The sequence below is a fragment of the Achroia grisella genome, unplaced genomic scaffold, assembly GCF_030625045.1.
Source record: "Achroia grisella isolate CSIRO2021 unplaced genomic scaffold, CSIRO_AGI_Agris_v1 utg906, whole genome shotgun sequence".
Classification (NCBI taxonomy): Eukaryota; Metazoa; Arthropoda; class Insecta; order Lepidoptera; family Pyralidae; genus Achroia; species Achroia grisella.
Window position 1 is genome coordinate 2,315,814 of NW_026713064.1, and position 27,423 is coordinate 2,343,236.

The window sequence follows — 27,423 nt, forward strand, 5'->3', positions numbered from 1 at the left end:
ACCGGGCCTATTGTGTACCGTCGGCTTTATACCTGGCCTCCCTTTTATTAATATATTTGTTTATACAAGTTTAGACACGTTTCTACAGACTTTGGGCTGTTAAAAAGGATAAAACCAATAAAGGAATAGGAGGAAAAGGAGCAGGTAAACTTACTGATAAAGTTATCCAAGAAATTACAAAATTCTACGGATTAGCAATTCGACGCCATCCAGATTCGCTTGAAGATATGAGAAAGGAAGTTTGGGCAACGTACTATCACAAATGTTCTTCTGATGAAAACCCTCAGCATCAATTTTGTCCAGAAGGCGAAGACAGTTGGTGTAAATGGCGTAAGGCTGAAGCTAATAATGAACTGGACCAAAATCATCACGATAAACCACCTCTAATTCCGCAAGTCCAAGAAGCTATCAAACCGGTTTTCGAAGATTTATCGAAAGACGAATTATTAATTCGTTGTTTAGGAGCAGAGACACAAAACAATAACGAATCTTTGAATTTTTTGATTTGGACTTTCGCTCCTAAACATCTTCATTCTGGTCCCAAAGTTGTTGAAAATGCTAGCTACTTAGCAGTTATTATCTTTAATGAAGGTTTTCAAGGTATTTTAAAAGTTATGTCGATTATGGGATGCCCTGTTGGTCGTGAAGCCCAAGCGTATGTTGAGAAACGGGATGAAAAGCGAATCTTACGCTCTGAGCGGCGCGTAAGTGATGTCGTTAAACAAGCCAGGATTGACTCAAGAGCTGAACAATCTGCTTTAAAAGAGTTTCACGAGGAAGAGGAAGGAATACTCTATGGACCAGGCATCGCCGATTGAGAGTAAGTTGATATTTTAATAGTTTTTACGGACTTGAAACTTTAAACGCGTTTTTCTCAAAACTGTGTTTTTCAAACTTTCCTCCATTGTATCTCAGAAACGGCTGGACCGAATTACTTGAAATTTACAGGGCACACTCAATATATGTAAACGCATGGAATGAACTATTATCAATCGAAAATTTTCAAAACTTCGATTTTTTTATAGCAAAAAACAAAAAAAAAACGCCTAATTTGCAACTTTTATTTCAAATGTCTATCAAAAATCCAATTTTTTTATATTCATTTGATTATAGGTCATTCCGTGCTTTTAAGCCTACAAATTAAAACGCCGTTTTTTTTTTTTTTTTCAGATAAGCCGATCAGCCGGAATCGTGGAGGAAGTGGGAGCTCTATTTTTCGAGGCGGGGGTGTTCAGAGCGCTGTAACTCTAGTTTGACTGAATATTTTTAGCTGAAATTTTATATTTATACTGTCCAAATATGTGTTAATAAATGATAAAAAACTTGAAGCTCTAAATATTTACTGGTCGTAGAAAAAAAATCCTAAAATATCCCTAAAAAACAGGCCGTCACATAGGAAGACCCCCTTAATGTGGAACATGGGATCATCGTATTTATTTTCTGTATACATATTTATTGTAATATTTTATTGACTTGATAGTTCAATTGTAAAATGTAATGAGTCACTTAATTAAATTTAACTTTAAGAATGAAACATTTGTAATTTATGTGTACCATCACTAATAACTAGCAATAACGTACTTGGTTAAGGTTGAAAATATGTATTCGACTTAAAATAAAAACTATTATGAAAATTTTATATAATTTTCGACATTGTTATAAATATACAGACCCAAATATTATTAAAACTCAATTTTGCTATAAAAACACATTGTAGATACATTATTAATTAAAATAAGTATTTAAGAATAAATATATGTCATCTTAGTATAAATCCTATAATATAAGTTTATATTGAATTTGTCGTATGTCACTTTTGTTTTTAGATCAATTTGTTTTATACGTGTTGGGGTCGAAATGTGGAAACGTGTTCCGCAAACTCAACTGCAAGCAACCCTTATTTGTGTCGTGTTCTATAAAACAAACATCTTACAAATCGCACCACATATACTCATCATTTTTTTTTTGTAAAAATAACGGTTCTCTTCTTACAACCTTTGAATAAAAATTGAGCTTGATTAATCGACATTAATATTAAAAACTATATATAATAGATGTAAAATATTACATAATAACAAAATTATCCATATTTTCGTATCGTCATCTTGCGTTAATAAAATGACAGAAATCTCCCGAGCATAGTAATTGCTATATTGTTGTTTTGTAAGACATGATTAAATATATTAATTTTAGGCTCTATTTATTTTTATAATTTTATCAATCAAAAATGAATTAGATGTGAGTTTGATTCTCTCTGAATGCAATCGCATCAACACAAGTCTGAAGATTCAAACACAACGAGGTTCGTATATCAAAAATAGATAAGATCTTTAATCTCTACCACTGATCATATATATATACTTATCCCAGCTCTGATCACTTTCATTGTATTATATCTTAGTATTGTGTATCATGCCTGCACGTTTATATCTGAGACTTCATTATGATCTGGCTCTCTATTACATATAAATCCACCATTAATTAACTCTATAAATGTACCAATTCAGGCAAAAAGGTATAGATGTCTCTCTAATCAACTGTTTGAATTAGTCACGATGGCCTAAGCGATGTTTGAGCAAAGTAGTTACCGAAAATTACCAAACCATCGTCTCAAGCGGCCATTGTTCTCGGAACACATTGTCCTATCTACTTCTAATGTCAGATATTATTGTTATGTCTACGTTTATTGTACAGAAAATAATGTCCATTAAACCTTTATGGTCTTGTGATATAATCTTAATTGCAAAATGAGCAGCTGAATCTCACTCGTATCTTTACTAAAATATAACAAAAATTTCTTTTTAATTTTAATATATTAAATGTCATTGATGGACCTAGCAACCATCTGGCTGTCGCTTGTAGATAAGAGAGTGATACCATAAAAAAGAGTAAAGCACGCCTTTAATACTTCAATAATCTAAACCATACAAAGATGGTAATAGTAAATAGTTGTATTATTTAAATAAAAAAATAGTTCATAAGTATCCAAAATTTTCAGTTTTTTGTGAGTATTACTATTTTTATAAATTACCTACAAAATATGGTGTAAAATATGTTATATAGCAAAAAAACTTACAAAAAAGTAAAGATTGTGAATATGTAAACTGAGTAAAATGCAAACGGTTTGTTCACGGGTGACCGCTCTAAAGGCATGGCAAAAACGGGATACCTACAAAGCATGCCTGTCTGCGCATCTATAGAGCAACATCGATTGCTGTTGTCACCCTTCGTAGTGCGTAGCTAAACTATTCTCTTTGTATATTAACTATTTTTTTAGTATTATTGGTAATTAATTACATTATTTAAACATGTTTCTAATTTGGTTGCCTCCACTAAATGTAACAGAGATAACTGTTACCACCCAATAATGTAATACAGGTACATGTACTAAAATACTTATATATTAAGATGACCGCATCTTCAATTTAAATTTTGGAAATATCTTTCATACTATTTAATATGAAAAACAAACATACCTATTATTATATTTACTGCTGAAAATCATTACCCTTTTTGCTACGCGTAGGTGGTTAAATAATTACTCGTATGTAGGTTATAGGTAGCTACTACAAAGCTGCCAGTAACACCTTTTATTGAAATCCCTCGTAGGCCCAATCTTAAATATCGATCGTATGTCAACAATAAAATTGTTTACTTTCAATGTTGTTTACTAAATACTGCCGTTTGCGAAATACTGTTTTCCCTACATTGGGATTTTTCGCAGCGTAATGAATTTGAGGGAGATTTCGGAGGGTCGTTAATTAACTGGAATGAAAACAGGCCTAAATTATTTGATATGCGTACTTTAGCAGCTGCCTTTATTATGAAAAAAATATCTAATCTGGGCACAGCCTCGAAAATTATTACCTAATTATCTGAACTGTGGCTTGTTGTGCTTGGTAGGTTATTAAGTATGTACGTAGCTATTAATTTAAAAAAGGTTTTTCGTTTAAAGGAAAATACTGCGCATAATACATATTTTACAGCCAACAGAGATGTTTCAAGAAGCTGCCTTCTGCGCAATGTCGCAAAATAAACTATCTGCCGAATTTTTCTCCAGAGACCAGCATGGGGTTTCAACACGGTTATATTAACGTTTCTTAAATACCTACCTTAAAAGTAGAAATATTTTGTTTGATTTATACGATCAAAAAAAATATCGATTTGATGACAAATTCACCACTTATGTGAAAAATTATTCAAAAATTTTTAAAAAAGTTTGTATTACGGCTAAATCTAATTATATTAATAAACAAATTAACCAGTCTTCTGACAAAATTAAAACCATATGGGGCATTATAAATAAAGAAACCGGAAGATCTAAATTAGCCTATAATCAATTTGCATTAAATTATGATAATAAATTAATAACAGCAACAAAAGATGTAGTTAATGTTTTTGAAGATTTTTTTGCTAATATTCCGATTAATATTACATCTTCTCTGGACTCATCTCCATCTCGAGCAAAAATATTACTAGAGTCTAATATCGGTTGTTGTGCTTTAAGATTTAAATTTTCACATGTTAGCCCCATTCATATCATAAAAATATTCAAACATCTAAATTTAAAAAATACAGAAGACCTTTGGGGCATGTCTGTAAAAGTAGTTAGTTCTTTCATAGATATTGTTGCTCCATATCTAGCTACTATTTTTAATAAATGTATTGATAATGGGACTTTTCCACAATTAATGAAATTTAGCAAATTAATCCCACTATTTAAATCAGGAGATAAATTTGAGCCAGGGAACTATAGACCTATATCTATTTTGCCAGTTCTAAGTAAGGTGTTTGAAAAGATAATGTTAAATCAAATGTTACAACACTTCAGGGATAACCGACTGCTTCACAGTCAACAATATGGTTTCACCGCCGGCAAGTCTACCACTGACGCAGGTGTAGCGCTAATAACACATATTTTCCAATCATGGGAGAAGTCACAGGATGCACTCGGAGTTTTTTGTGACCTATCAAAGGCATTTGATTGCGTGGATCATAAAACACTTTTGTACAAGCTCGAACATTATGGTATAAAAGATAATGATCTAAAATTAATGAGAACTTATTTAGAGGATAGGGTCCAAACTGTAGATATTGACGGTATAAAATCTAAGGGAGCTAATATTGGGATGGGCGTTCCACAAGGGTCAATCTTAGGCCCCTTTCTCTTTTTAATTTACATAAATGACCTTCCCTTTATGGTAGAGAAAATTGCAGATATAGTGCTGTTTGCGGATGATACTTCGTTAGTGTTTAAAATTGGACGTCAAACTAATCAATTAGACGATGTAAATTGTGCTATGTCTGCTATATTAAATTGGTTTACATGTAATAACCTATTATTAAATTCCAGCAAAACAAAGTGTATAAAATTTACACTTCCTAATGTAAGACCAATAAATACACAGTTATTGCTTAATGACGAAATAGTAAACTTTGTTAATGATACAGTTTTTTTAGGTATAACAGTGGACTCGAAATTACAATGGGGGCCCCATATTTCAAAATTGGCCAATAGACTCAGTTCAGCTGCATATGCAATTAGAAGAATTAGGCAATTAACAGACGTGGCGACGGCTAAACTTGTATACTTTAGTTATTTCCATAGCATTATGTCATATGGTATACTACTGTGGGGTAAAGCAGCCGATATAAATACTATATTTATTTTACAAAAGAGAGCCATACGTTCTATTTATGGTATGGGTTCAAGAGAGTCATTACGTCAGTGTTTTAAAGACTCAAATATCCTCACCGTTACTTCACAATACATTTATGAGAATATCATGTATACGCGGAAGAATTTAGACAGTTTTAGAAAACTTAAAGACTGTACAAATAGAAACTTACGCAATAAAAATAAGCTAATTTTACCTAAATGCCGCCTGCACAAAGTCAGTAATTCATTCTATGGTAATTGCGTAAGATTTTATAATAAACTGCCAGAATCTGCACTAAATCTGACAGAGAGGCAATTCAAATCTTATATTAAACAATTTTTATGTAAGAAAGCCTATTACAGGATAGACGAATTTATAGAAGACAATATATCAAGTAAATAATTAGTTTATTAGCATACAACGTTATAATTTGTTTATCTCATTGCTTTCTTGATTCAATTATTTTAGAAATATGAAAGCGTAGCGGGTTTTGTATTAATTGCCGCATGCATTCTTATGTGAAATGTGAATACTATAAACATCAGATGGCAAAAATGACGTGGTCTGGTGTTTTGAGTAGTCATGCTCACTAAAATGTCCAGACTTGTGGCGGCGTGGTGGGCCGGGTCATTGGGCCTAAAATATGGTCGAGCAGATGGCTGGCTCATCCGTCATACTCGTGAACGGGTGCTGCTTGTAGGGACTGGTCTGCTCTAATCACTATGACTGATTTCCTCTTATTAATTGTTTAACCAGTTGGTTATGTGTTCAATATTTTTTTCTTTTTGAGTATTTAATTGAATTAGTGCTAATCGGTGGTTTGTATTCACACACTTAAACTTAAATTGTAAGTAAGAATAAATTATTTAAAAGAGCAACACACAAGTTTCTTGCTTGTTCTTCTTGTGATGAGACAGCATTCCGAATGAGCGGTAGATTAAAAAAAAAATGTTATGACTATTCAAAAGTGCTTCAATGTAAGTTTATTTGAATAAATGATTTTCTATTCTATTCTATTCTATTCTATTCCTACCGACCCGGCTACACTTGACACTCTTAGTGTTTCAGACATTCGTAGGCTACGGTAACCGTGGGCTATACGGTTGATTTCCACCATTATGGTACGAGTATAAAAGTAAACAACATTGTTTATCGTCATTTTAAAGTAGTGGTTGTAATCATACTTGAAAATCATTTTAATGGTTATAGAAGCATTGTGTTAATATGTAAATAATTAATTTTACAGAACTAAGTAAAGAAATGTGCATATTGTAATAAATATATAATAAAGAAAAATAAAATCTTTTTATCATATAACTTAGAGACGTTTTCTGAATTTATTCTACATATTTACGATTCACGTCTGCACTGCTCGTTGTTATTAATAACGGAGATTATTTACGGTAATATTAGATTGTAGTGGATATCGGAAAAATGCGGGCACGGATGTAGGAATGTGCGGGGGGCAGAGCTGCAGAGCAATATCCACGCCGTCCGGTCATATTACCGCTACGCCATCTCCCCACCCTCCTCGATGACTAGTTGGAGCTTTATTTATTTTATATACTGTATATATTTACAATATAATAACAAAATGTTATTACTACCTCTATATTTTATTTAATTATTGACAATGGAACAGACACTCATCTTCCCTAACGATATACTCTGCCGGGGAACCAGTGGAAGACGATATGATGAGTATTAAATCATGTCAAGATAACCAAACCATCAATATACGAAATATTAATGATGGTTAATCACCAGTCCTTATTACTAAATCTATCTAATTATCCCACTATCTCTATATTAAAATCTTCATCTTCATGACTATCTATTATAATCTCCGCATAGTCTGTTAGACGTTGACGTTAGTAAGACTGTCGTGGTAATAGAAGAATAAAGAAAAACCTATTTATATTCTTACATTATGTCATACTACTTTTAGTATTGTATAGTAAATAGCTCAACAGTTAATTATTCTTTTTTGTCTACGTAGTATAATAATCACATAAGCTGCCAGCAAGCACTGCTGTTATAGAGGCCACAACACTCTCACTACTGACCACGTGTCACTTCTCATTAGACCTGACCAGTCTAGACAGAAAGCTTATGCAGTCAGTTATATAATACAGGGATTATGTTTCTTGGACAGAGTTGTTTGTGCTATTTCTACATTAATCTTTTATAACGGAGGTGAATAAAACACGATCACTATAGTATACCACTTACTATAGATATGACCATAAGACTGCTTTGAATTGCAATAACGAACTCCATTCAGTCAATTGGGAATTGATGAAATATTACTCCTTACTTCATGCTTATTGGCATTATATAAAGTGAATAACTACCTAATATGATCGTATATTTTCAGATTCAATTATTGTAAACTGTTACACTGTTTCTCTTCTTCATAATTAAGTTTTCCTAATTTTATGAAATCTAACTCCATCCATATTATTTATATTAAATGCATCAATTATACATAAATATAAATTCCGATAATTATTTACTTATTCATGTACATAAAGCATTTCAAACTTATACGAAATGTATGTAAATTATAGAATAAATATGCACATAAACATTACAGCTATATTTCACGAAAACACCTTAAAATATTTACATGTCTTAAACATTTTACACATTACTAATTGCTTAGTAAGAGTTCTAAATAAGTGTAAAACATTGTTTCTGATAGCCTAGGGTCCGTATGAGAGCCTGCAGTAGGAGAGTCCTAAAATAAAGAATAATATAATAATTGTACATAAATTAATATATTATGTTTATATTCTTCAAATTCTACCCCAATGTTTATTATGTTATTCTCTATTGACTTACCTACACAGTTAGAAATATAAATACCTAATATTATTACAATATTTAATGTAAATTAGTTGGAGAAATAAAACGTATATCTATATCGCCATTGGCGTAGAGATATTAAACTTGGAAGCTTTCTATATTTTTATGATTTCCTTATTTCTTTAATATATTACTACATAGTATTAAACAAAATCGCTGTCGCTGTCTGTCCCTATGTATGTTATATATAGATAGAGTGATTCTAGAGGAAGGTTTATATATATTATACATGTACCCGGATGAAGCCGGGGCGAGTAGCTTGTTATATTATAAATGTGAAATTTGAGATGTTTGTTATGCTTTCCAATAAAAACTACTGAACCGATCATCATGAAATTTTGTACACATGCTCTTGGAGGTATTAGAATAAACTGGATACTATTTAAAAATAATGAACGACGATATATCATTTATATTACATATATATATATATATATATATATAAATGAACGTTTAAATGGTCTCGATAAAAATATCTTGAAATATTAATGTAAAATATTAAAAACAACAATTTTTGTTCCCATACAAACTGCTGATACCTGTCAAACAGGCTGCACTCAGAAATTTATTACATAACTAAACTTCAAAAAATCTTTGACATATTTAATTTTGAGGCGGAACGTAGTTCGCCGATACTCGAAATAGAGCTTAGTTCTGCTATGTTCGTATGACTTTTTTAAGGTTTTAAGAGTTACAGCCAAAACATACCTAAGTATGTAGTAAGCATGATTGATATATTTTACGCCTTTGTTTATTTTATAAAAGAAGATTACTTAGTCATTTAAAGCGATTTTCAAATTATTTTATTAACCTTAGTTAACCAAAAAAAAGTTCATGCACAGTACATTTTCGTAGTGTTGTGTAATTGCGTAAATGTTTGTATATTTATTACCGAATTCACATTGGAAAATATGTGTATGTTTATAACAATCTACATAATGCTTAGTTTAGCAGATAATTTAATCCAATTCAATATCTCCACTTAATAATACAGCCACTCCCTCGATCATAACTTTGAATAGTACGCGTACAAAGTAGTCATACGTAGAATCGTAAAATACTTGACAGCTTTATAGTACATAGTAGGTACCCTAGCCATTGTATGGCGAGCTATTGTCCCGTTAATGAGCAATCGCCCTCACTGACTTCACGCAACTTCGTTCTCAATGAACTTAATTGTGAATTTCGAAAAGATGTTTTTACAACATTTTTTTGTTTTTATTTTCTTTATATTTCATTTTAAATACGCTACATATTATGATATTGAATAGTACCTAACTTCTTACCAATAGTTTATTACTTGTTTTAAATATAAATATTCTTAATGGATGTATATTATTTTGTATAAATCGGCTACCATGCCTGTTTCAAATACAGTGATTTTTAACTACTTAATAATAGGATTATAGTCAAATATGTATTATTATTTTAGTTCATAAAGGTAACAAAGATGTTAACCTATTTTCGCTATTAATCTGTTTTGTAATTTCCTAATTCAAAAAGGTAATGTTATGTAATAAATATAAGTTATAAAATCATCAGAAAATAAATAAATAAGAGTGAATTATTAATTGAATTACAAAATCGTTCACATATAAAATGGACAGTTTACACATACATAAACACACCAGCACAAATTACAGTTTTTAATATTATTATCACGTTAAAGAATATCAACATTTTCATTGGTGGTTTCATTTTATGTATTTCTAATTCTTTCTCTTCTCACGGTTGTTAACAATTGTACTCGCTGTATAAATTGCATTTATAGATCCACTTCCAACCGTGACAAAATTATAACTAACAAATAATTTATCTACATTATTCCTACGCACACAATTTTAAGTGATATATTATGCACATTTAAATATGGCAATGGGTTTCACACTTTATTATCGCATAAACTCGTTCATATGCATTTGGTTGGTTAGGCAAAATGTTTATCGAGAATCCACTTGTTATTTTAAAGAATGCCAGCGAAGGTTTCCTAAATGATCGTCACTAAGCCTTACGAATACAAATGCTTTGATAAAGGCAAAAATGTAATACGAACAAGAAGAATAAAATACAAATAAATTACGGCCTGTAAATAACATATGTAATACAAGAAAAGCGTAATTTCTCTAAGCGATATCCTCAATCAAGCCGTATTGCTTAAAGAAACAATGATCGGTAAATATCCCAGCAAATAAACAAACCAACCGACAAACCGTTGGTTGACTCACATTAGATATGTAAATGCGGAATATTACGAAATCGGTGAGTAAGCAAAAATCGTAAATAAATGCGGAAATTGTCTGATTTATCGGTTGGTTGCTTCGCTCCAAGTAATATTTGTATTTCCCTATTGAATTTTTACTAAAGGACATTTTTCTTGTAATACATAAATTATAGTTTATTTCTCAACTATTTATAACTTAAAACTAGGAATTACCTGGGACTGGGAATAGGTATATAAACTATGTTAACCTTTTCAAACTATATTTTAAAATATAAAATAGACTACCTCCTCATGTCTTTAAAGACAAGTTCAGTCATTTAGTTGTGAAAAGGTAACAAATAAATAGAGCAACACGTTTGATCATAATAAGTAGTAAAGGTTACTAAATATTATAATTATTTAATTTTTTAACTATTTAAACATATCATATATTTCTACGTTTAAGTATGTAAATTCTATTCTAAATATTTCTTCGAAACTCAATACTATTTAAGGTAATTTTTAGGCCCAACGTTAATTTTCCAATTCAGATTTTAGTAAACGATAATACATATGTACCATGTTTAATAAATAACCCTTTTGCATTTTTACTACTACATGATAAGTATATATACTTTTGACTACAACTACATTTATATGACTATTTTACAGACAGACTGAACAATGATATATAAAATAATTAAAGTAGATAATATTCACCTCCAATATATAGGTTCTAATATACTTGCACACTATATTTGGTTAAATTTTGTTAATAAAGCAACATCTCAATTTATCATATATTGTATAATAAACTGTGGTTTAATAAATCAAACCCATGTAAACAAGTTTCTACCATAAACTATTTGTAAATCACAGCACAGCGTTGTTTAACGAAAAGGTTTGGGCGGAGGTAATCAGAGCCCCTCGATTAGAAAATACTATGGCTAGTGCTATACCTCTACATAAAGGCATTTTGCTTACAGCTGTAATATAAATAGAAGTAGAATATTTAGATAAATGATTATTATTCAGCGGCTACATTAACGGCTTCGGTGATTTAATAGTTTTGCACTCCGTCATACTATCAATGGTATGATTCATGATTATGATTGTCTGTATGTTTGCTAATGTATTTACTAAAATACATAAGTAAGCATTTCTGTCACGTGTCTAGTACACTATTCAGAACACAAGATCTGCCGAACATCAGACTAGATTGCGTTGTGTGAATTGTTCATGGTTATTATTATAATTGCAGAAATGTATCTCACTGTTTGATAAATTTTTCTCACGACAAACGGCTAAATTTATTTTAACGAATATGACTGAAGCTACATATACAATGTACATAGGCTATATATTATCTAAAGAAAAACTAAAGCCGTTATAAAGTTACACTTTTAGGGAATTTGATGTTTTAAAATGGAATTTGAACAGGCACTAAAACTTGCGAAGCCTTTGAAATCCTTCAAACCCCCTTGACAGTCACAATTTTGTACACTCTAATGACGCATGTGGAACGATATACTAAAACGCGTTTAAGCTCGCTCTTAAATTACTCTGTAAAGCACGCTTGTAGGTATAAGTTTCCAGAATCTTTACGCTGCCTTTGAGAGATACAGAATCTTATACAACAATGTAGTATGTTAAGTTATGTTAGTAGTTATGTCGTATTACTATAGGATGAAGACTTCTTGTATGACTCTATGTAATATTTTTCGAAAACTGTTTTATTTATGATACTAGATGTTACCCACGACTTCGGCTGCTTTTTTGAGTAAAAAGATAAGTTGTGTCTATTCTCATTATAGAATCTACCTTCATATAAAAATTTATTAGGTATCATTCAGCCGTTTAGCTTTATGTTAGAGTGTAGTTTTATTATAAACTCTTTCGTATTTATAATAAAACTATGTATAATACTGCTTGTATTAGGAATATTTTATTATTATAAACAGGCATTGTCATTAAAATGTATTTTAAAATATTTGATATTTATTCAATAGTATATTTTGAACAAGAGATTGTCATTAGTAACACGATAGTGCATTATAAACTTATTTACTACATATGTGATATACGGTTACTCAGCAATTCCATTTTAGTCTATTTCTAGCAGTGCTGCATCATTTTATTCTAACCGTAATAAATTACATTTTTATCTGCGGCGTTTCAGCCTGGCTGATATTACTGATGTCGCGCGGAATAAAAACCCCTTTATAAAAGTTTAATCGACTTCTGTAAAGTTGGACGAATAAATGGACGTGGCGAAAGAAATAAAAATGAGTTGGTGTCTTAGTCCATTTCATATTTTAAATACCCTTATTTTTGCATATTCTCAATATTCTACCATATTGGCAGAATACTGCCCTAAGAACTTCTTGTATTGTATCTTAATTGTATAATAAAAGATTCAAGACTAATATTAGAAACGAGGATAAGACTAGCATGTTGGAGAAATATTAATTATACGAGCACATGTGTCAATTCATTTTTATTATTTCATAAGGACCAATTTACTAATATCAATACTATTCAAATGTTGACAAAGTTGCAACTCATACATTTATGTATTTTACTTGGCAGAATACGAGGAGAGATTTTCGTTATTTTGTAGATGTACATATAAGTTAGGTATATCACTTCGTCCATATTCTTTATGTGCCTGATTTTAAATCGCTGAAGTTTTGCGTGCCAAGTTATTCTCATTTACCCGTAGATTGTACGTATAGTAACGATTACTTTATGGTTTTTTACTCATCTTGATTACATTTTATTACTCATCTTGATTTACGTTATCGTCATCGTATTTAGTATGATAAATTAGAAAGGTTCAAGTCGTTTATAGTAAGAAGCAATGTTGCTTAGAGTTTTGTTGGTTGAAAAACAATTGAAATCGAATTACAATTCAATATTCCCAGAAAAATTAATTAGATATACTCGAAGAATCATAAAACCTATTTGGATATATAGTGTTGACCTCTTACATGCATTTGCAGTGTAGGTTTTTAACCACTAAATGAAGTGACAATCAATGGATGAACGTCATTCAGGACTACTTACATATTAGAAGATATACCTACTAGGTGTTATTCTTCTTACTATTGTACTATAATACAGTATATAAAATTCGTTTATTACCGAATATTGTAAAGTTATCGTAATAATTTAAGTTATGGTAAATATCTAAAATTTTCATATTTGTACAGATTCGTATATTTGTTACTTAGATAAATTATATCCTAAACCAAGACAGGATTTTAAATTCCAATTCATGCGGTTATAACTGCAAAATACAGCTAGTTTTCTCATAAACATCAACCAGAACTAGGCAGTCGTTACAAGACAATTAGCCAAATGCGACGGATGTAGTCCATAGACAATATAGATGTACAGAGACGAACACAGACGTCGCAAAATTAAACGGAAATCGAACGCTGCGGCTTGTGGCGCGCCTCGCTAGAGCACAGGTATTTCACCCACCACCACTGCCTCCCTGTCTGATGTACCTTATCTTTATTGTCTGTGACGCGATGCTTAACTCTATATGAAATGTAATCTATTGCTAGCTAGTAGGTGTCTGCTATCATCCATCTACTGCGTTGATGAGACTTTAAGATAGTTTCTGCTATTCTAGGTCACCTGGGGTACTATTTCATTTAGTTATTTTAAACTCAAATATATGCATAATTGATGCAATTGAAGTATTTTAATCTACATTTTAGTATTAGTTCTTTCTAATTAATACTTGATTATTGCGTATATGTATTGTTTCTTTTTATCAGTTGAGAGTTCTTTTCCATTTGCTTTAATTTAACTAACTTGAAAAAAATTACAATTAGATATCAGTGATATGCTGAGAAAGTGGTTTTTCAATAATGGTAATTACTTATAAATGCACTAGTCAAAAACGCGTCAAATAAGTATGATTATAATTTGATACCCAAGATATTGTAACAATAAAATTACTATTTCCGAACTACGAAGACATAAATTCCATTAATTGTATTAAAATATCTACTAGCAGAAATTATAGGACTAGAAAAGCCGATGGTTACAACCTAACCAAAGTTTAAAATTCAATAAAAAATTTGCAAATATATTAAAGTTCTTGAATAAGTTGGTAACGAAAAGGTAAGGTATAATTAATTAAGTTATTAAATAAATATTAGTATATTTTATAATTGTAGATTCCCGTTCATTTATGTACGTACTCACTCCAAATTTAGCTATGATTTCTCACGTTACTCAGTTAATCTATGTCACTTTTGACGGCATGATAACCGTGTTCGCCTCTTTAATGCTGAATATTATTCGTGGCTACGCCCGTCTCTTGTCATTTTGTCTCATTCAAATTTAGAGCCATGTTATCCTAGACACACCATCTAGAGAGGTACATCCACTACAAATCTCATACGTAGTTACTTACTTATTTTTATCAACTTTAACATAAGTATATGATGAAATCTAATTATGTTAGATTACTTATGAACTTAACAAGATATTATTATAGTAAGTGATATAAAATTCTGAAATGGTATTTTTTCTCAGAGCATATCTTATATATTAATTAACAAGCGTTCACCAATATTTACCATTTTAATGGCGTGTAAATTATGTCACATTTGTATGGCATTTAAAACAATAAAATTATTTAAAATACTACAGTACACATTCCTTTTATATATTTAGATTTTAATTTAAATTGATTAATAAATATTACAAAAGTAATTCAAAGATTGTAATAAATTAAGTTTCCTTTCCTTAATTTGATATCAAAAACGATCCGAAAATGGCCAGAATAATAGAGCGAGAATGCGATTTCGAGGTGTAGATGTGTTAATACTTACATGATTGGTTACTGACCTAGCTAGAGAAGATTTAAGGCACTGCAGAGTTATGTGCAACCATCCTATAAACTATATGAATAAGATAGTACAAGAGCTTGAAGTTATTTTGTATACAACATTACTTAGGAATTATAGTTGCTCGCTAAAATGCTTGCTTGTAAAATATCAACGTATTCGTTATATAAATATTTATTTATTGTCGTTGTTAAGATATACTAATTACATACTAAGAAGAGTTGTCTAGGTAAATTAATGGAGCCAAATATTAAAATGTGTCGAAAATTTTAGTTTCTATTTCTTGATATATATACCATTTTAGGGTTCTTACTAACATATATGTGGATACACACACACACACACACACACACACACACACACACACACACACACACACACACACACACACACACTATAGATCTTAACCTACTAAATTGCACATTAATTCCTAACCGTTTAAGTTGCTCGAAATACACACCTATAAAACTTAGGTGAAAACGCAATTATGTAGCAACTGGTTTCATGACGGAGTTAGAAGGTTACGCTTAAAACTCAGTAATTAAACGATACAACTAATGCAACTTTCTCAGGTTAAAACTGGTTTGTTCTTTGATGGATTACGTGAAAAATATTAATCAAGATCTAATCACGAAGACTAAATATATTTTTTAATCAAGATCCATATTGAAATAGAGTGTTTTATATATATATAAACACATACATATATATATTTATATAACACACGTATATATAAACACCACACTAAACTAATATTGAGGTAGACAGAGATCAAAACAAAAAGACCTCTTTCGTCTTCTACATCCATAAATCAAGTCATTTCTATTGAATATTTTTTTTTATAAAATTAAGCCTTGAGCTTAATAAATACCGTAATAAGCAATTTGCTACGAAACTGCCTGCGTAATTATTATGTCCGTACGTAATTATTTATGCTTATTGGGTTAGCTTCCTTTGAGTATATATTCCATGGATACAAACCTAATGTAGGGACATAATAACATTAACTTCAAATATAGATGCGTATTAAATGCGGTATACTTTATTTTAAACGATCTCTCTGCTCAATTCATTCCATTTATACGTGAGATTCTTATATCCAGACGGCTTTATTCCATTTAGTGTCCACGGTCGTGGCGACCAATGTGTTATTACACGCTTTCTCTCATTGAAACCGCTGAACTATGTAAACTTAAGTTTAGATAGATAATAAAGCGGACTAACTACAGAGAATTCAGATTTACTTCATTGGAATTTCTCGCTGTAAATGGGGTTTGTATGTTTGTTGTAGTTCTAAGTTAGTTTTACAGACTAGAATAATAAAGAGTAAGAATTAGAACAGAATAAGAGCGAAAACTTTAACCAAGTACAGATTTATTTATTTTTAAATCTATACTAGAAGTATCTATAGCATAAAAAACGTAGTAAAGTAAAGCTTGTGCGCATTCATAAACAGTCAACTTGTGTGGTAACGGGAGTACTAATCTCTAAAAATATGTGTTTTAAGAAGGCCTATTACATATATGAAGGCATATGCAATCAATCTTAATAGTTAACACAATTTGTTATAGAAAAATCAATTATGATAATTAGATTAACTTTGTCTACAAAAATCTTTTCGTTTTATTACAGCAGTACGAGCATCTCCAGAGCCTCGAAAACTGCCAATAATTCAAGAGCCACCACATCACATCGAGTTCACCAACGACACTGGTGCCATGCTTAGCTGTACTGCCAGGGGAGAATACCAGGTAATAAAAATTAACAATTGTCTACACACTCAACGCACCGCTACATCGGGCTACGCTCGCTGTGCGCTTCTAGTTGGCTATCAAGGGCTACACACAATAGTATTTAAAACTGTTCAGATTAGATAGCAATTTGATTTTTTTAAGTAAATGGAGTGGCAGCCGAGTTATGATCCACCATAGACAACACGTCATCATATGACGCCCGTATCCGCCATGCGTTGCCATTCCGGAGAACTAGGGCATTAATCGTGCTTATTCTGTAATTTCACTGCCATATCTTACCTTATCATATCTCACCCTTCAACTAAAACAACAAAAAATAGTCTACTACTATCAGTATATGAGACATATTCTTTTTCAATGAAAAAAAAATCTGTGGACATTATAAATATCAAATGCTAAAACTTTTTATCTTTCAGCTTAGTAGTATTTTTACCATCTACGTATGTGCAAACATAAGTTATATTTTAATACTAAACTTAGTTTTGTTAACAAAGTTTGTACTGTACCCAAAAAAATTAAATACTTAAGGGAAAGAGGCTAACTTCTTTTTATAAAAATCTACCTAATTGCTTAACTTTGCCCCTTATACCACAAACTATGTAAGTGAAACTAATGGACTAAAAGCAATAACAAATTGGACACATTGGGAGGGATAAATGCTATATTCCCCAATTTGTTTCCGCCTCCGTAATTCTTTCACTGAGGAATAAACAAATCCCTCTTAGGACGTCGCCCTTGCTTCCGTCTGTCGTGTCGAGATCCTCGTGTCATCTTGACATCGTGCCAGATATGTGGTTAAGCGTCACTTATCATGGGATATGAGAAAATAATTGGAAGCCACACCATATGAGTAGTTTGATATTTTATGTAGACTAGGAATAATGTTTGGGATCCTTGCCGTTTCTACATATTTCAAGTTATAGTACGATTTTATTGGTCGTTAATCGTATCATATTTCGACCAGCTGTTGTTATGATACTAATGGGATACTTTGGATTAAACCATCTTCCAGTACATTCTATCACAGTCGCAATTCAGTACTGGCTTATTTAATCCTCAGGAATGGTCTCAAATAAAAAATTCCATGAAAGCTAGTATATTATATTATATAGGTCAATACTAATTGTCATTATAATTGCATGTAGGTGACAGTTACACTTTAAAAATGTTATTTAACCGTCGCGTCGTCTCGTATGGGTTACTTCATATAAAACATTTATAAGTCTATATAACTTACAGACAATTCCCTAAGGAGGAGATCGTCGCATATACAAAACCATGTCACGCAATCTAAATAAACATGTGAACTGATTTCTTAGAAAAAAAATCATAAGTTCAACTTATTTTTGTACGTATTCACGCCGCCGAGCGAGTATAGTATAAAATATGTTGCTCAAGAGCCACGCCTCTCGCGCCAATCTGATTTAGTATTCACAAACCCTCTCCCAACTCAAATATAAATAAAGTTTTTCCATTCGACGGAGTTTGGCTGAAAGTTTACGGTCGCAGACCCACCGGGAAATAAAGATATGCACACCCAGTGGACTGTTTCATAAATATGGAAACATTGCGTTGTGGCTACGGCTCATTTCACTCATTAGCTGAACTGTCGCTCGTATCTACATGCTTCGCGTCTACGATTTAAAATAAACTCCTCAGATACCTACTGTATGATTCCCATTGAAAACTCTTCAACATTATTTAAACCTCTCAAGGTTTTAAGGTGGTGTACATATTTCTAACAAACTCTTTATAATTTATTCACATAACATACAATACATAAGAATATTTTTTATTGACTAAACTATCCACAGCTTTGTTCATGTAAATTAAGATAAAAAGTATCCTGTGCTAATACAGAATGTTCAATATAGCCGCGGTAGAATGCTAACTCGACTACACCATGTGGCTTTTAGTGGGTAAAAATCGAAAACACCGCCTTGCCCTGTGCTAGACTTTGGAAGGTTTTCATACGTAAAAAGAACTTGTTCAGGATAATTCAAGAATATTATATCCAAGTATGTACTTGGATATGTATTAGGGATTAGTTTTGTTCTTTTTAAAATACATTTTATATTATAAAAGTAGGTTCTAAATAGATGATAATGTTCCGAAATATATATATATACATATAAAATAGATAGGAAAATTTAGAAATTTTTCTTTATAAACTCATTCAGGATTCATGCATTAAAGCTACTTAAAATATGGTCACACAAAAATAAAAAAACTTTGAAAGTAGATATCTTACTTTTCGAAAACTCATTGGCTTAGTACGACTTTTATATTAGGAATTAAACTAAAAACTTTTGTACAGGTCGGTATTTGGAACTTTTCACATTCAACAGAGTTAGACGGTATTTCTGTACTGCAAACGGCTCCCCCGGGAAAGGCACCTGCCGAACACGGCCTCGCTGAAATTTCACGATTAATTTCATAACTTGACATTGGAAATGTGCGCTTACTGGCTCCTAGGTTTATTACATATTCTATTCTATGTTTATGTACTTACTTATAGAATTAAAATTTGTAGTTTGGAAAATATTAAGGTACATTTGCTGGTTTGCATTGCTCGTTGAACTGACGTATAAACTATTACATTAGGAAATATTACAACCAGTAGGTAAGCTCTATCTCGTTCTACATACAAAACTTAATATACTACTCTGTCTAGTTATTCTTATTGCCTTCTATCTTACCTTTACTATGAAGAGAAAGAAAGCTGATTTTGTTATAAGGAAACTAAATTTCAGAACCAATTTTTGAGAAACTGTTTGATAAGTACTTATTCCAGAGTAACATAGACAAGTATCTGGGCAAATCCGGAGAGCGTAACTAATTCTTTTAAAAATTTTGAACACAATAAAAACAGAGAAGCAATGCATTATAATAAACTTAAAATTATACAATAATAGTACAACATTATTAGATGACTAACTAACTTAGAAAAGTACTAGCTGAAAATAGAATTAATAAATTAAAAACTTTATCAATAATTTTAACGTCATAATCAAGTTTTCTTCAACGTTTTACCATAACGTTGAAGAAAACTTGATTAATCTCATTTAGTATACCTAGGTATATATGTATAAATGGTACACGATTTATTCGGAGTGGTCTACTTAAAATAATGATGGCTTTCAAAGTACATGTAACTTTTATTACTGAGCCATCAATTTTTTAATGTTTTCTAATGTATCTCAAATTATATACCGACTTTTTAGTATCTATATTGTAGGTTATAAGTGTATATATACTATTAACTGAATGACACAAAACCATTGGAACCGGAACAGTTATTATGATGAAGTAATAATAGAATAGTGATACATTCTACTAGTTTTGTCCCCAGGTAAGTAGTAACTAGGGGAATATAACAAACAACTTCCGTGTAAGAGTAGGGGAAAAACTATAAATAAATGTCGGCATAGTAATAGTAGGGTATCCTTTTCTTATAGGAAGAAAGCCAAGGTTTTGAGGGGTTGTTATAATTAAAATTCAGTACAGTAATCATATAATTAAACATCAATAAAGTAAGGAAATAGTTCCTGATGAGAAGTGAGAGAAATATTATACTTTTACGTAATATAACACCACCCCAAAAAGCCCCTGCATGCATTTATGCACTATTGCATATGATTCACCCTAATAGCTTCACATTCTTTTTATTTAAAAGTACGTATATTGATAATCATATTCCATAAGCATCATACCTATTAAGGTACTATGATACCATCTTGGTATAAAACCTTAGTAGTTTTAATATGAACAATCGGTGATGGAACATTTATAAACAAAATAGAAAAGACTTCACCTTGCTTGATCCAATATATTTTTTATATAAAGCTATATAAACTAATGAGCTATCACATATTACTAATACCATATAAATATTAGCTACCTAAAAACTTAATAAAATTATGACATTTTCATAACAGTCATCATAAAAACTGATATTTGAGTTTTTCCTAAAGTGCCATTTCAATGTCATATCATTATATGAGATGAGATTCGAGCACCCACGCCTAAAGCGGATGTCGAACATAAACAACACATAAAGCAAATGCAAAATAAAAAACAGCATAAAAACGACGTAAAATCTGAGTATTCTGCTCTATTAATGAAAAGGGTGCAAAAGCGAGCTGGAAATGTTAAGAGTGGCAGAGTCGAAAGACAAACAATCGCTGAAATGCGGGTCGCAGATGGCAGAGGAAAAACTAATGAAGTGCCGCCATAGAGCTTTTAAGAAATTGAATATTACTACCATGCTACGATTCGATGTCGTAGTACTAAAACTGAAGTATATATAGTAGTTCAATAAATTAAAGATATTTTCCATTATTTTATTTGTTGGTTAGTTTTAAGTCAAAGTAATTATATTGTTATTTTCAATCAGACAGATAGACAAATAACTGCCCAATTGATGGAAAGTAATATAAATAAAACCAACGTCATGAAACAGTATATTTTACAGTGTGACGCCTGTGACTGTGTGACTGTATTGTATAAAATCTAATGGTGTTGGTTGTATGTAACAACGTAAAAATGATTTGTAGTATAACTTAATCCATTGTACATTATTACTTTGTTTGGCGTACTTTCGATTTAGACATTATTTCCGGTATGTTTATAGATGACTACTACTAATATAAAGCCGTTTGAACCGTGGGCCTGTCTACGGTTCAGTTGGTTATGTTCTGATTAAGAAACATAAAGTCTTCAATAAATTATGTTAGTGTGCTAATTTATTCGTGTATTCCATTTTAATTAATTGTCGTTTAGTAACTGCACGTAAGAGTGCCTGAAGTTGTATAAGTTATTTACTTTCCTTAAGTTCCCTTTTAGCTTTCATGAACAAACATAATTTATCAAAGCATTAAAATGAATTCAATCCAATTAATAATAGCTAAAAGGAAAGGGAAAGTGTATCTTCTTTTAATAGGCTAGAAAGAAACAGAATGACATTTTAAATCTCTCAATCGTCTTTGTTTCGTGAAATTAAACTGTAAATTTTAAACAAAGGCAATAAATGGACGAAATGAAAATATAATTAGGAAACTTTTCAATAAATTCTGTATTGAGTTTTGACTGCGGAAGCTTGTTAAAGCCGAGACTTCGTAGGTCAATTACATTTGCTTACATAGAACTTTTCACACATGAAAATGACTGAACATAAACAGATATAGAATAAACAAAATAAACAGATTTTATAATACATATTATATAATACCACGACGATATTGTAAGGCTGTCAAAATACTATTTTCAAATATATTTATAAATAAAATTGAGGTGTAGGTAACACCTAAATTTTATATGTGGTTCACATCGAGACATTGATTTTTGTTTTCATAAAATACTAATAAATTATAGTATTTATATACAGCAAGTATTACTGATTATAATTAAAAACAATACAGTACATATTATTTTTGATTACGATGACTCAATCTACCTTATATTATTAATATAATACATTTTTCATTCTACTATTAACTGGCGTACGGGTTCAATATTTTTAATAAACCTTATAATATTACTCTGTAATAATGCAGCATTCTATAGGACAAGGATTTTTTTTTACTAAATATAACATAAATGGAAATTAAAAAAATATTTTTTCCTTAAAAGTTAAGTAAGTATTTTTTATCAGTAATAAACAAAAAACACTTCAATGTTTTTCAAATATTAATTTAGATAATGGCAATTCAACATGATAACAAAAGTAGCAGTAGGTAATTGATATTCGGTAGAGAGAGCAGAATCCTTTGCAGTTGTTGTGTGATCTCTCGGTTGCTTCAGAGGGTTCAACTCTTAACGGCCGTCCCTCCAAACAAAGCCCAAGTTCCATCAAAGTCGAAAGCACAAAGAAAAATATAAAACTTGTAAGTTTCAAAGGGATCATCCCTTTATTTTCTCTTTTTGTTCTGTCGAAATAGAATATCTATGACGAATTTTATTGTGAGTGTTAAGAAACAAATGCTTAAGTGGGACGTATACATAATAATACAAAAAATGTTGATAGCTATATTTTTTTTCCAAATATATTTTGAAAATGTTTTTGCTGTATACACCACTAATTGAATTATCGCTTCAAAACTACAATAATGTTTAAAGTTTAAATGTTTAAATGCATATTGCTAAAATGTTATTAATTTAATTACAAAATAGGTATACAAAAACATTATCAAGGACGACCAGACTGTATTAAAATTTCTCCCTTTTCGGAGGAGTTGTAGAAATGCAAATAAAAACGATAAAATACCATCAGCTGCGTAATCAAAATCACAGAGCAGCATCATTTAGGAGCCGTTTTATGTGGTATAAAAGTAAAATATTGTTTTAACATTTTTATTTACTCAAATAAGAGGGAGGTAAGTATTTTCTTTAGCCAATGCAGCTTTCTCCCAGAAGTGCTTAGGCATTAATATTTAGTTTAATTTAATTTGTGGACAGACAATTAATTTTCCCACAGCTCTTTAGATCTATTAAAAAATATTAGTACTGTAAGTAAATGAATTATAATAAGTTATTTATAAAACAATTTTAAATTGCAAGTAATACACTAAGTCTAATCTGCGTAATTATTACTGTTGAATAAAATAAACAGGTATCTCCAAATTAATAGTGGTATGGATGCAATAACAAAATAAAGAATCAATATTTCTACACATTTCAAAATAACCATGACATCCTGTAAATTTTCTCTTTTAAAAACAAAAGTAAGATTAAGTATAACCTAAACTATTTTATTGCGTAGTAAACACATCGAACCAAACACCGTTTTGACCCCTGATAATAATGTACTGACAAATATCGGGCTACGTTATGAGGCCTTCTGTCCCTAAAATAAAGTAGGTACAACAAAGACCCCTTTATAAGGCTTACCACAATGTCAACTTTCATGAATCCTTATATATACTTTGCATTTTATACTGACTATAAAAATGGACACAATATATATTTTACGAACAATAAATAGGTTTAGTTTAAACATATTGAGCCCGTGAGTTTTATGTGACAGATGCTTGGGATGTTAAGCCGTTTAAAATATTCAACGGGGTATCCAACGCGGACGAAGGTAGCGCCGCTAATATTAGAGATTTCCTGCTTAGTGTCAATATTTTCGTACAAAATTGCAATTCTTCTATTCACTGTTATTTCTTTATTCTTTATTCTTTATTATACAGTTCTTATAGACAATTGTCAGTGTAGATGTTCACTTGTGATCCTATAGTAGCACCTATTATTAGATTCAGATTTTATAAGTTACATTAACTTCACTTCTTCATACAGAATAATGTGATAAAGTCATCAAAATTCAATATACCGTTCATTGTAGTATAAAGGTAAAGTAGAGAGGTTTCTCATATCAAATATAGAAATTACAACACAAACAATAGCTATGACAGTGTGTAACGTGTGATTGAATATCAACTACAATTACCTTCATTTGTGTTCGTATTATACTTATCAAAACAAACTTATTTGTAAATATCTTAGGATGCTAACATTTTTACACGACTTCTAACTACTTAGAGAGTTTATAACCATTAAACAATAAAAGTAATATGCGATTAACCTCCATAAGAGATGCAAAATTATCGTTCATCAAAGACGAATAAAAACAATATTATAAGATTTGGACAACACTATTATAGCCACAACTCATTGAATCCATGGTTCACCATCTTAACCCTGTTTAGAATAACGATATATATCCTCTTAATAGAATAACGATATAAGTATTAGATTGCTATGACAATGTAACGTGTAATTGAAATAACATTACAATTTACCTTTATGTCATTATTAGTCAAATTAATGTATATTATATAACAACCTAGTTCTAAATTAAATATCTACCCAAATTACCGTTTCGCGTTATAAATGATAATTAATAAAGTCGAAAGAACTTTTTAAACAATACGAGTAATTCTATATTTAAGCACTATATAGACAAATAATGTATATAAAAAATTATGTACAAAAAAATTCTAGCATAATCTAATAATGTAGTAGGTAGGTTTAATACATAGATTAGTAACTGGAATTATTAAAAACAAAAGTTTTTTTATTTTATTCTTTCTATAGCAACCCTAGGCTCATAACGTTTTAATGCGGCACCCCGCCAAGCACAAGGACAAACAAAACATCATTAGGGGAAACGTAAAAATAAGCTTAGTGAAAGAAATTATTTAATTAATTAAGAAGAATTTGTCTTGAATTTAATGAAACGTGTTGTGAATAGCCTTGATTTTAATTAAACCGAAGTCTGCTACGTTGAAATAAAATGATTCTTCAATGTTGTAACTAATTAATAAAATTGTTGAATGGAAAGGATGGAAATCCAAGAGACCTATCCTGATCAGATAGATTGCTGCTGACTGAAGTAATCAGAATTTTTCGATAGGTCTACGTATATTCAACACAAATTAATGAAATAGGTTTTTGAAGATACCAGCAGTGGTCGTATTATATATAGGCCCTAGATAAAACTTTTCTCTGTTAATAATTACCTCCAGTTTGTTTTTTATTATCATGCAGATGAAATGGTAAGGTGCTACTAGTCTAATAAAATAAATTTGCTTCGACCCCCCCGGTCCATGAACTGACATTGCACAGGCACAAATATTTACTTCAAAACAAAAGTTGGGAAAAACGGTGGCACGCAAAAGACACGCAGGGGAGCAAAATTCGAGCTTATAACACTCCCTCACACTCCCTAAAGTATTATAAATATCGTGTTGTAACGTATTTAACTGTCACGAAACCGCTATGTCTCGCCAACTTTCTTTTTTCTCTAAAAAGTTATACAATGACTTAAAATTCGCAACGTAAGAACATCTTGTGGGTTTATATAAGTCGAGGGGCTAGTCGTTTTCCTTAATTCAGAGCAATTGTGCGTTATGTACGTTCGTTCTATTTTCTTGGCACTCCTTCCTAATAAAAGTAGCTGTAGAGAATAACATGAAAATGGAATTATACGAAAAATGTGTTTTGAAGTGAAATCTTGTTGCATATTTTACACATTTTATTGGATATTTAATTTATTTAATTGAGCATTATGTATGTAAATAATTGAGTAATTAACTAATTGGTCATCCTAAGGTATTATTAATACAAAGTAATACTAATGGGATTAAAAATTCCTAAAATTCCACATATTTTGTATATACCTAGGTGACGTAAGAAGAGTATTTAAAAAATTCCGTTATAAGTAGGAAATGCAGCTCAAATTTAAAGGGTAAGAACTATTTCTAAAATTAGAAGCTAAGTCTTTGACAACATCGTTTCCATTATGTGAAATTGAGGACAGTTGTAAGACTCAATAGATAATAGTTAAATAAAAACACCTAGTATTTCCAGTATTTCACGTTAGACTGGTAATATTTTGTAAACACGTAATACGTATGTTGGCATTACAACAATACGTGAAAGTCTTCCCATTTTTCACATTGCAGACGCGACTGTCTGAAAGGAAAACATAAACCTCTTTCAAAAGATAGAAAAGAATATTTCATATTCATATAAACCACTATGTAGGTTTTAAGTCAAATATCCGTGTAACGTTGAATGATACTTATATTTAAATAAATACCGTTAATAATCATTTAAAAAAATATTTTTTCTAATTCTTACATATTTTACTTAACCACAAAGTAAGAAAATATAGAATGCGCTTAAAATAACAGTACATAATGCCAGCCAGCATGAATTTTTTCAAGGAACGCTTCTAGTGAAACTAATTATAATTTACTTTAAGACTACAACAAGAGAATTTGTTTTCTACGTAAATAAAAATCAAAATAAAGTATATTACAGTATTTTGACTACGTACTATTTATATCTTGATCCCTCACCTAATCGGAGGGCTACGAGTCAACGCTTCTGCACTATCCTGTAATTATTCGCGTCAAGCGACAAAAACAAAAAGTGTTAGACCATTGAAAGTCACGAAATAGTGCTGCAAATTAAAGAGAAATACGCAGTGAGCGCATTGGCATGAACGTCGAGTGGTTCCGCGGGCGTTTTTATGAGCGAGAATAAAAGTACAGGAAACTTCTATTCCG

The 27,423-nt window shown here is 30.8% G+C and overlaps 1 protein-coding gene across 1 annotated transcript in view; it reads left to right on the forward strand.

The window, feature by feature from the left end:
• LOC131853725 (cell adhesion molecule Dscam2-like) overlaps positions 1–27,423 on the forward strand; it is a 158,830-nt gene that overhangs the window by 78,440 nt on the left and 52,967 nt on the right. The window contains 1 exon segment of the mRNA XM_059204743.1: positions 17,229–17,347. Within this exon segment, the coding sequence (XP_059060726.1) occupies positions 17,229–17,347 (119 nt within the window).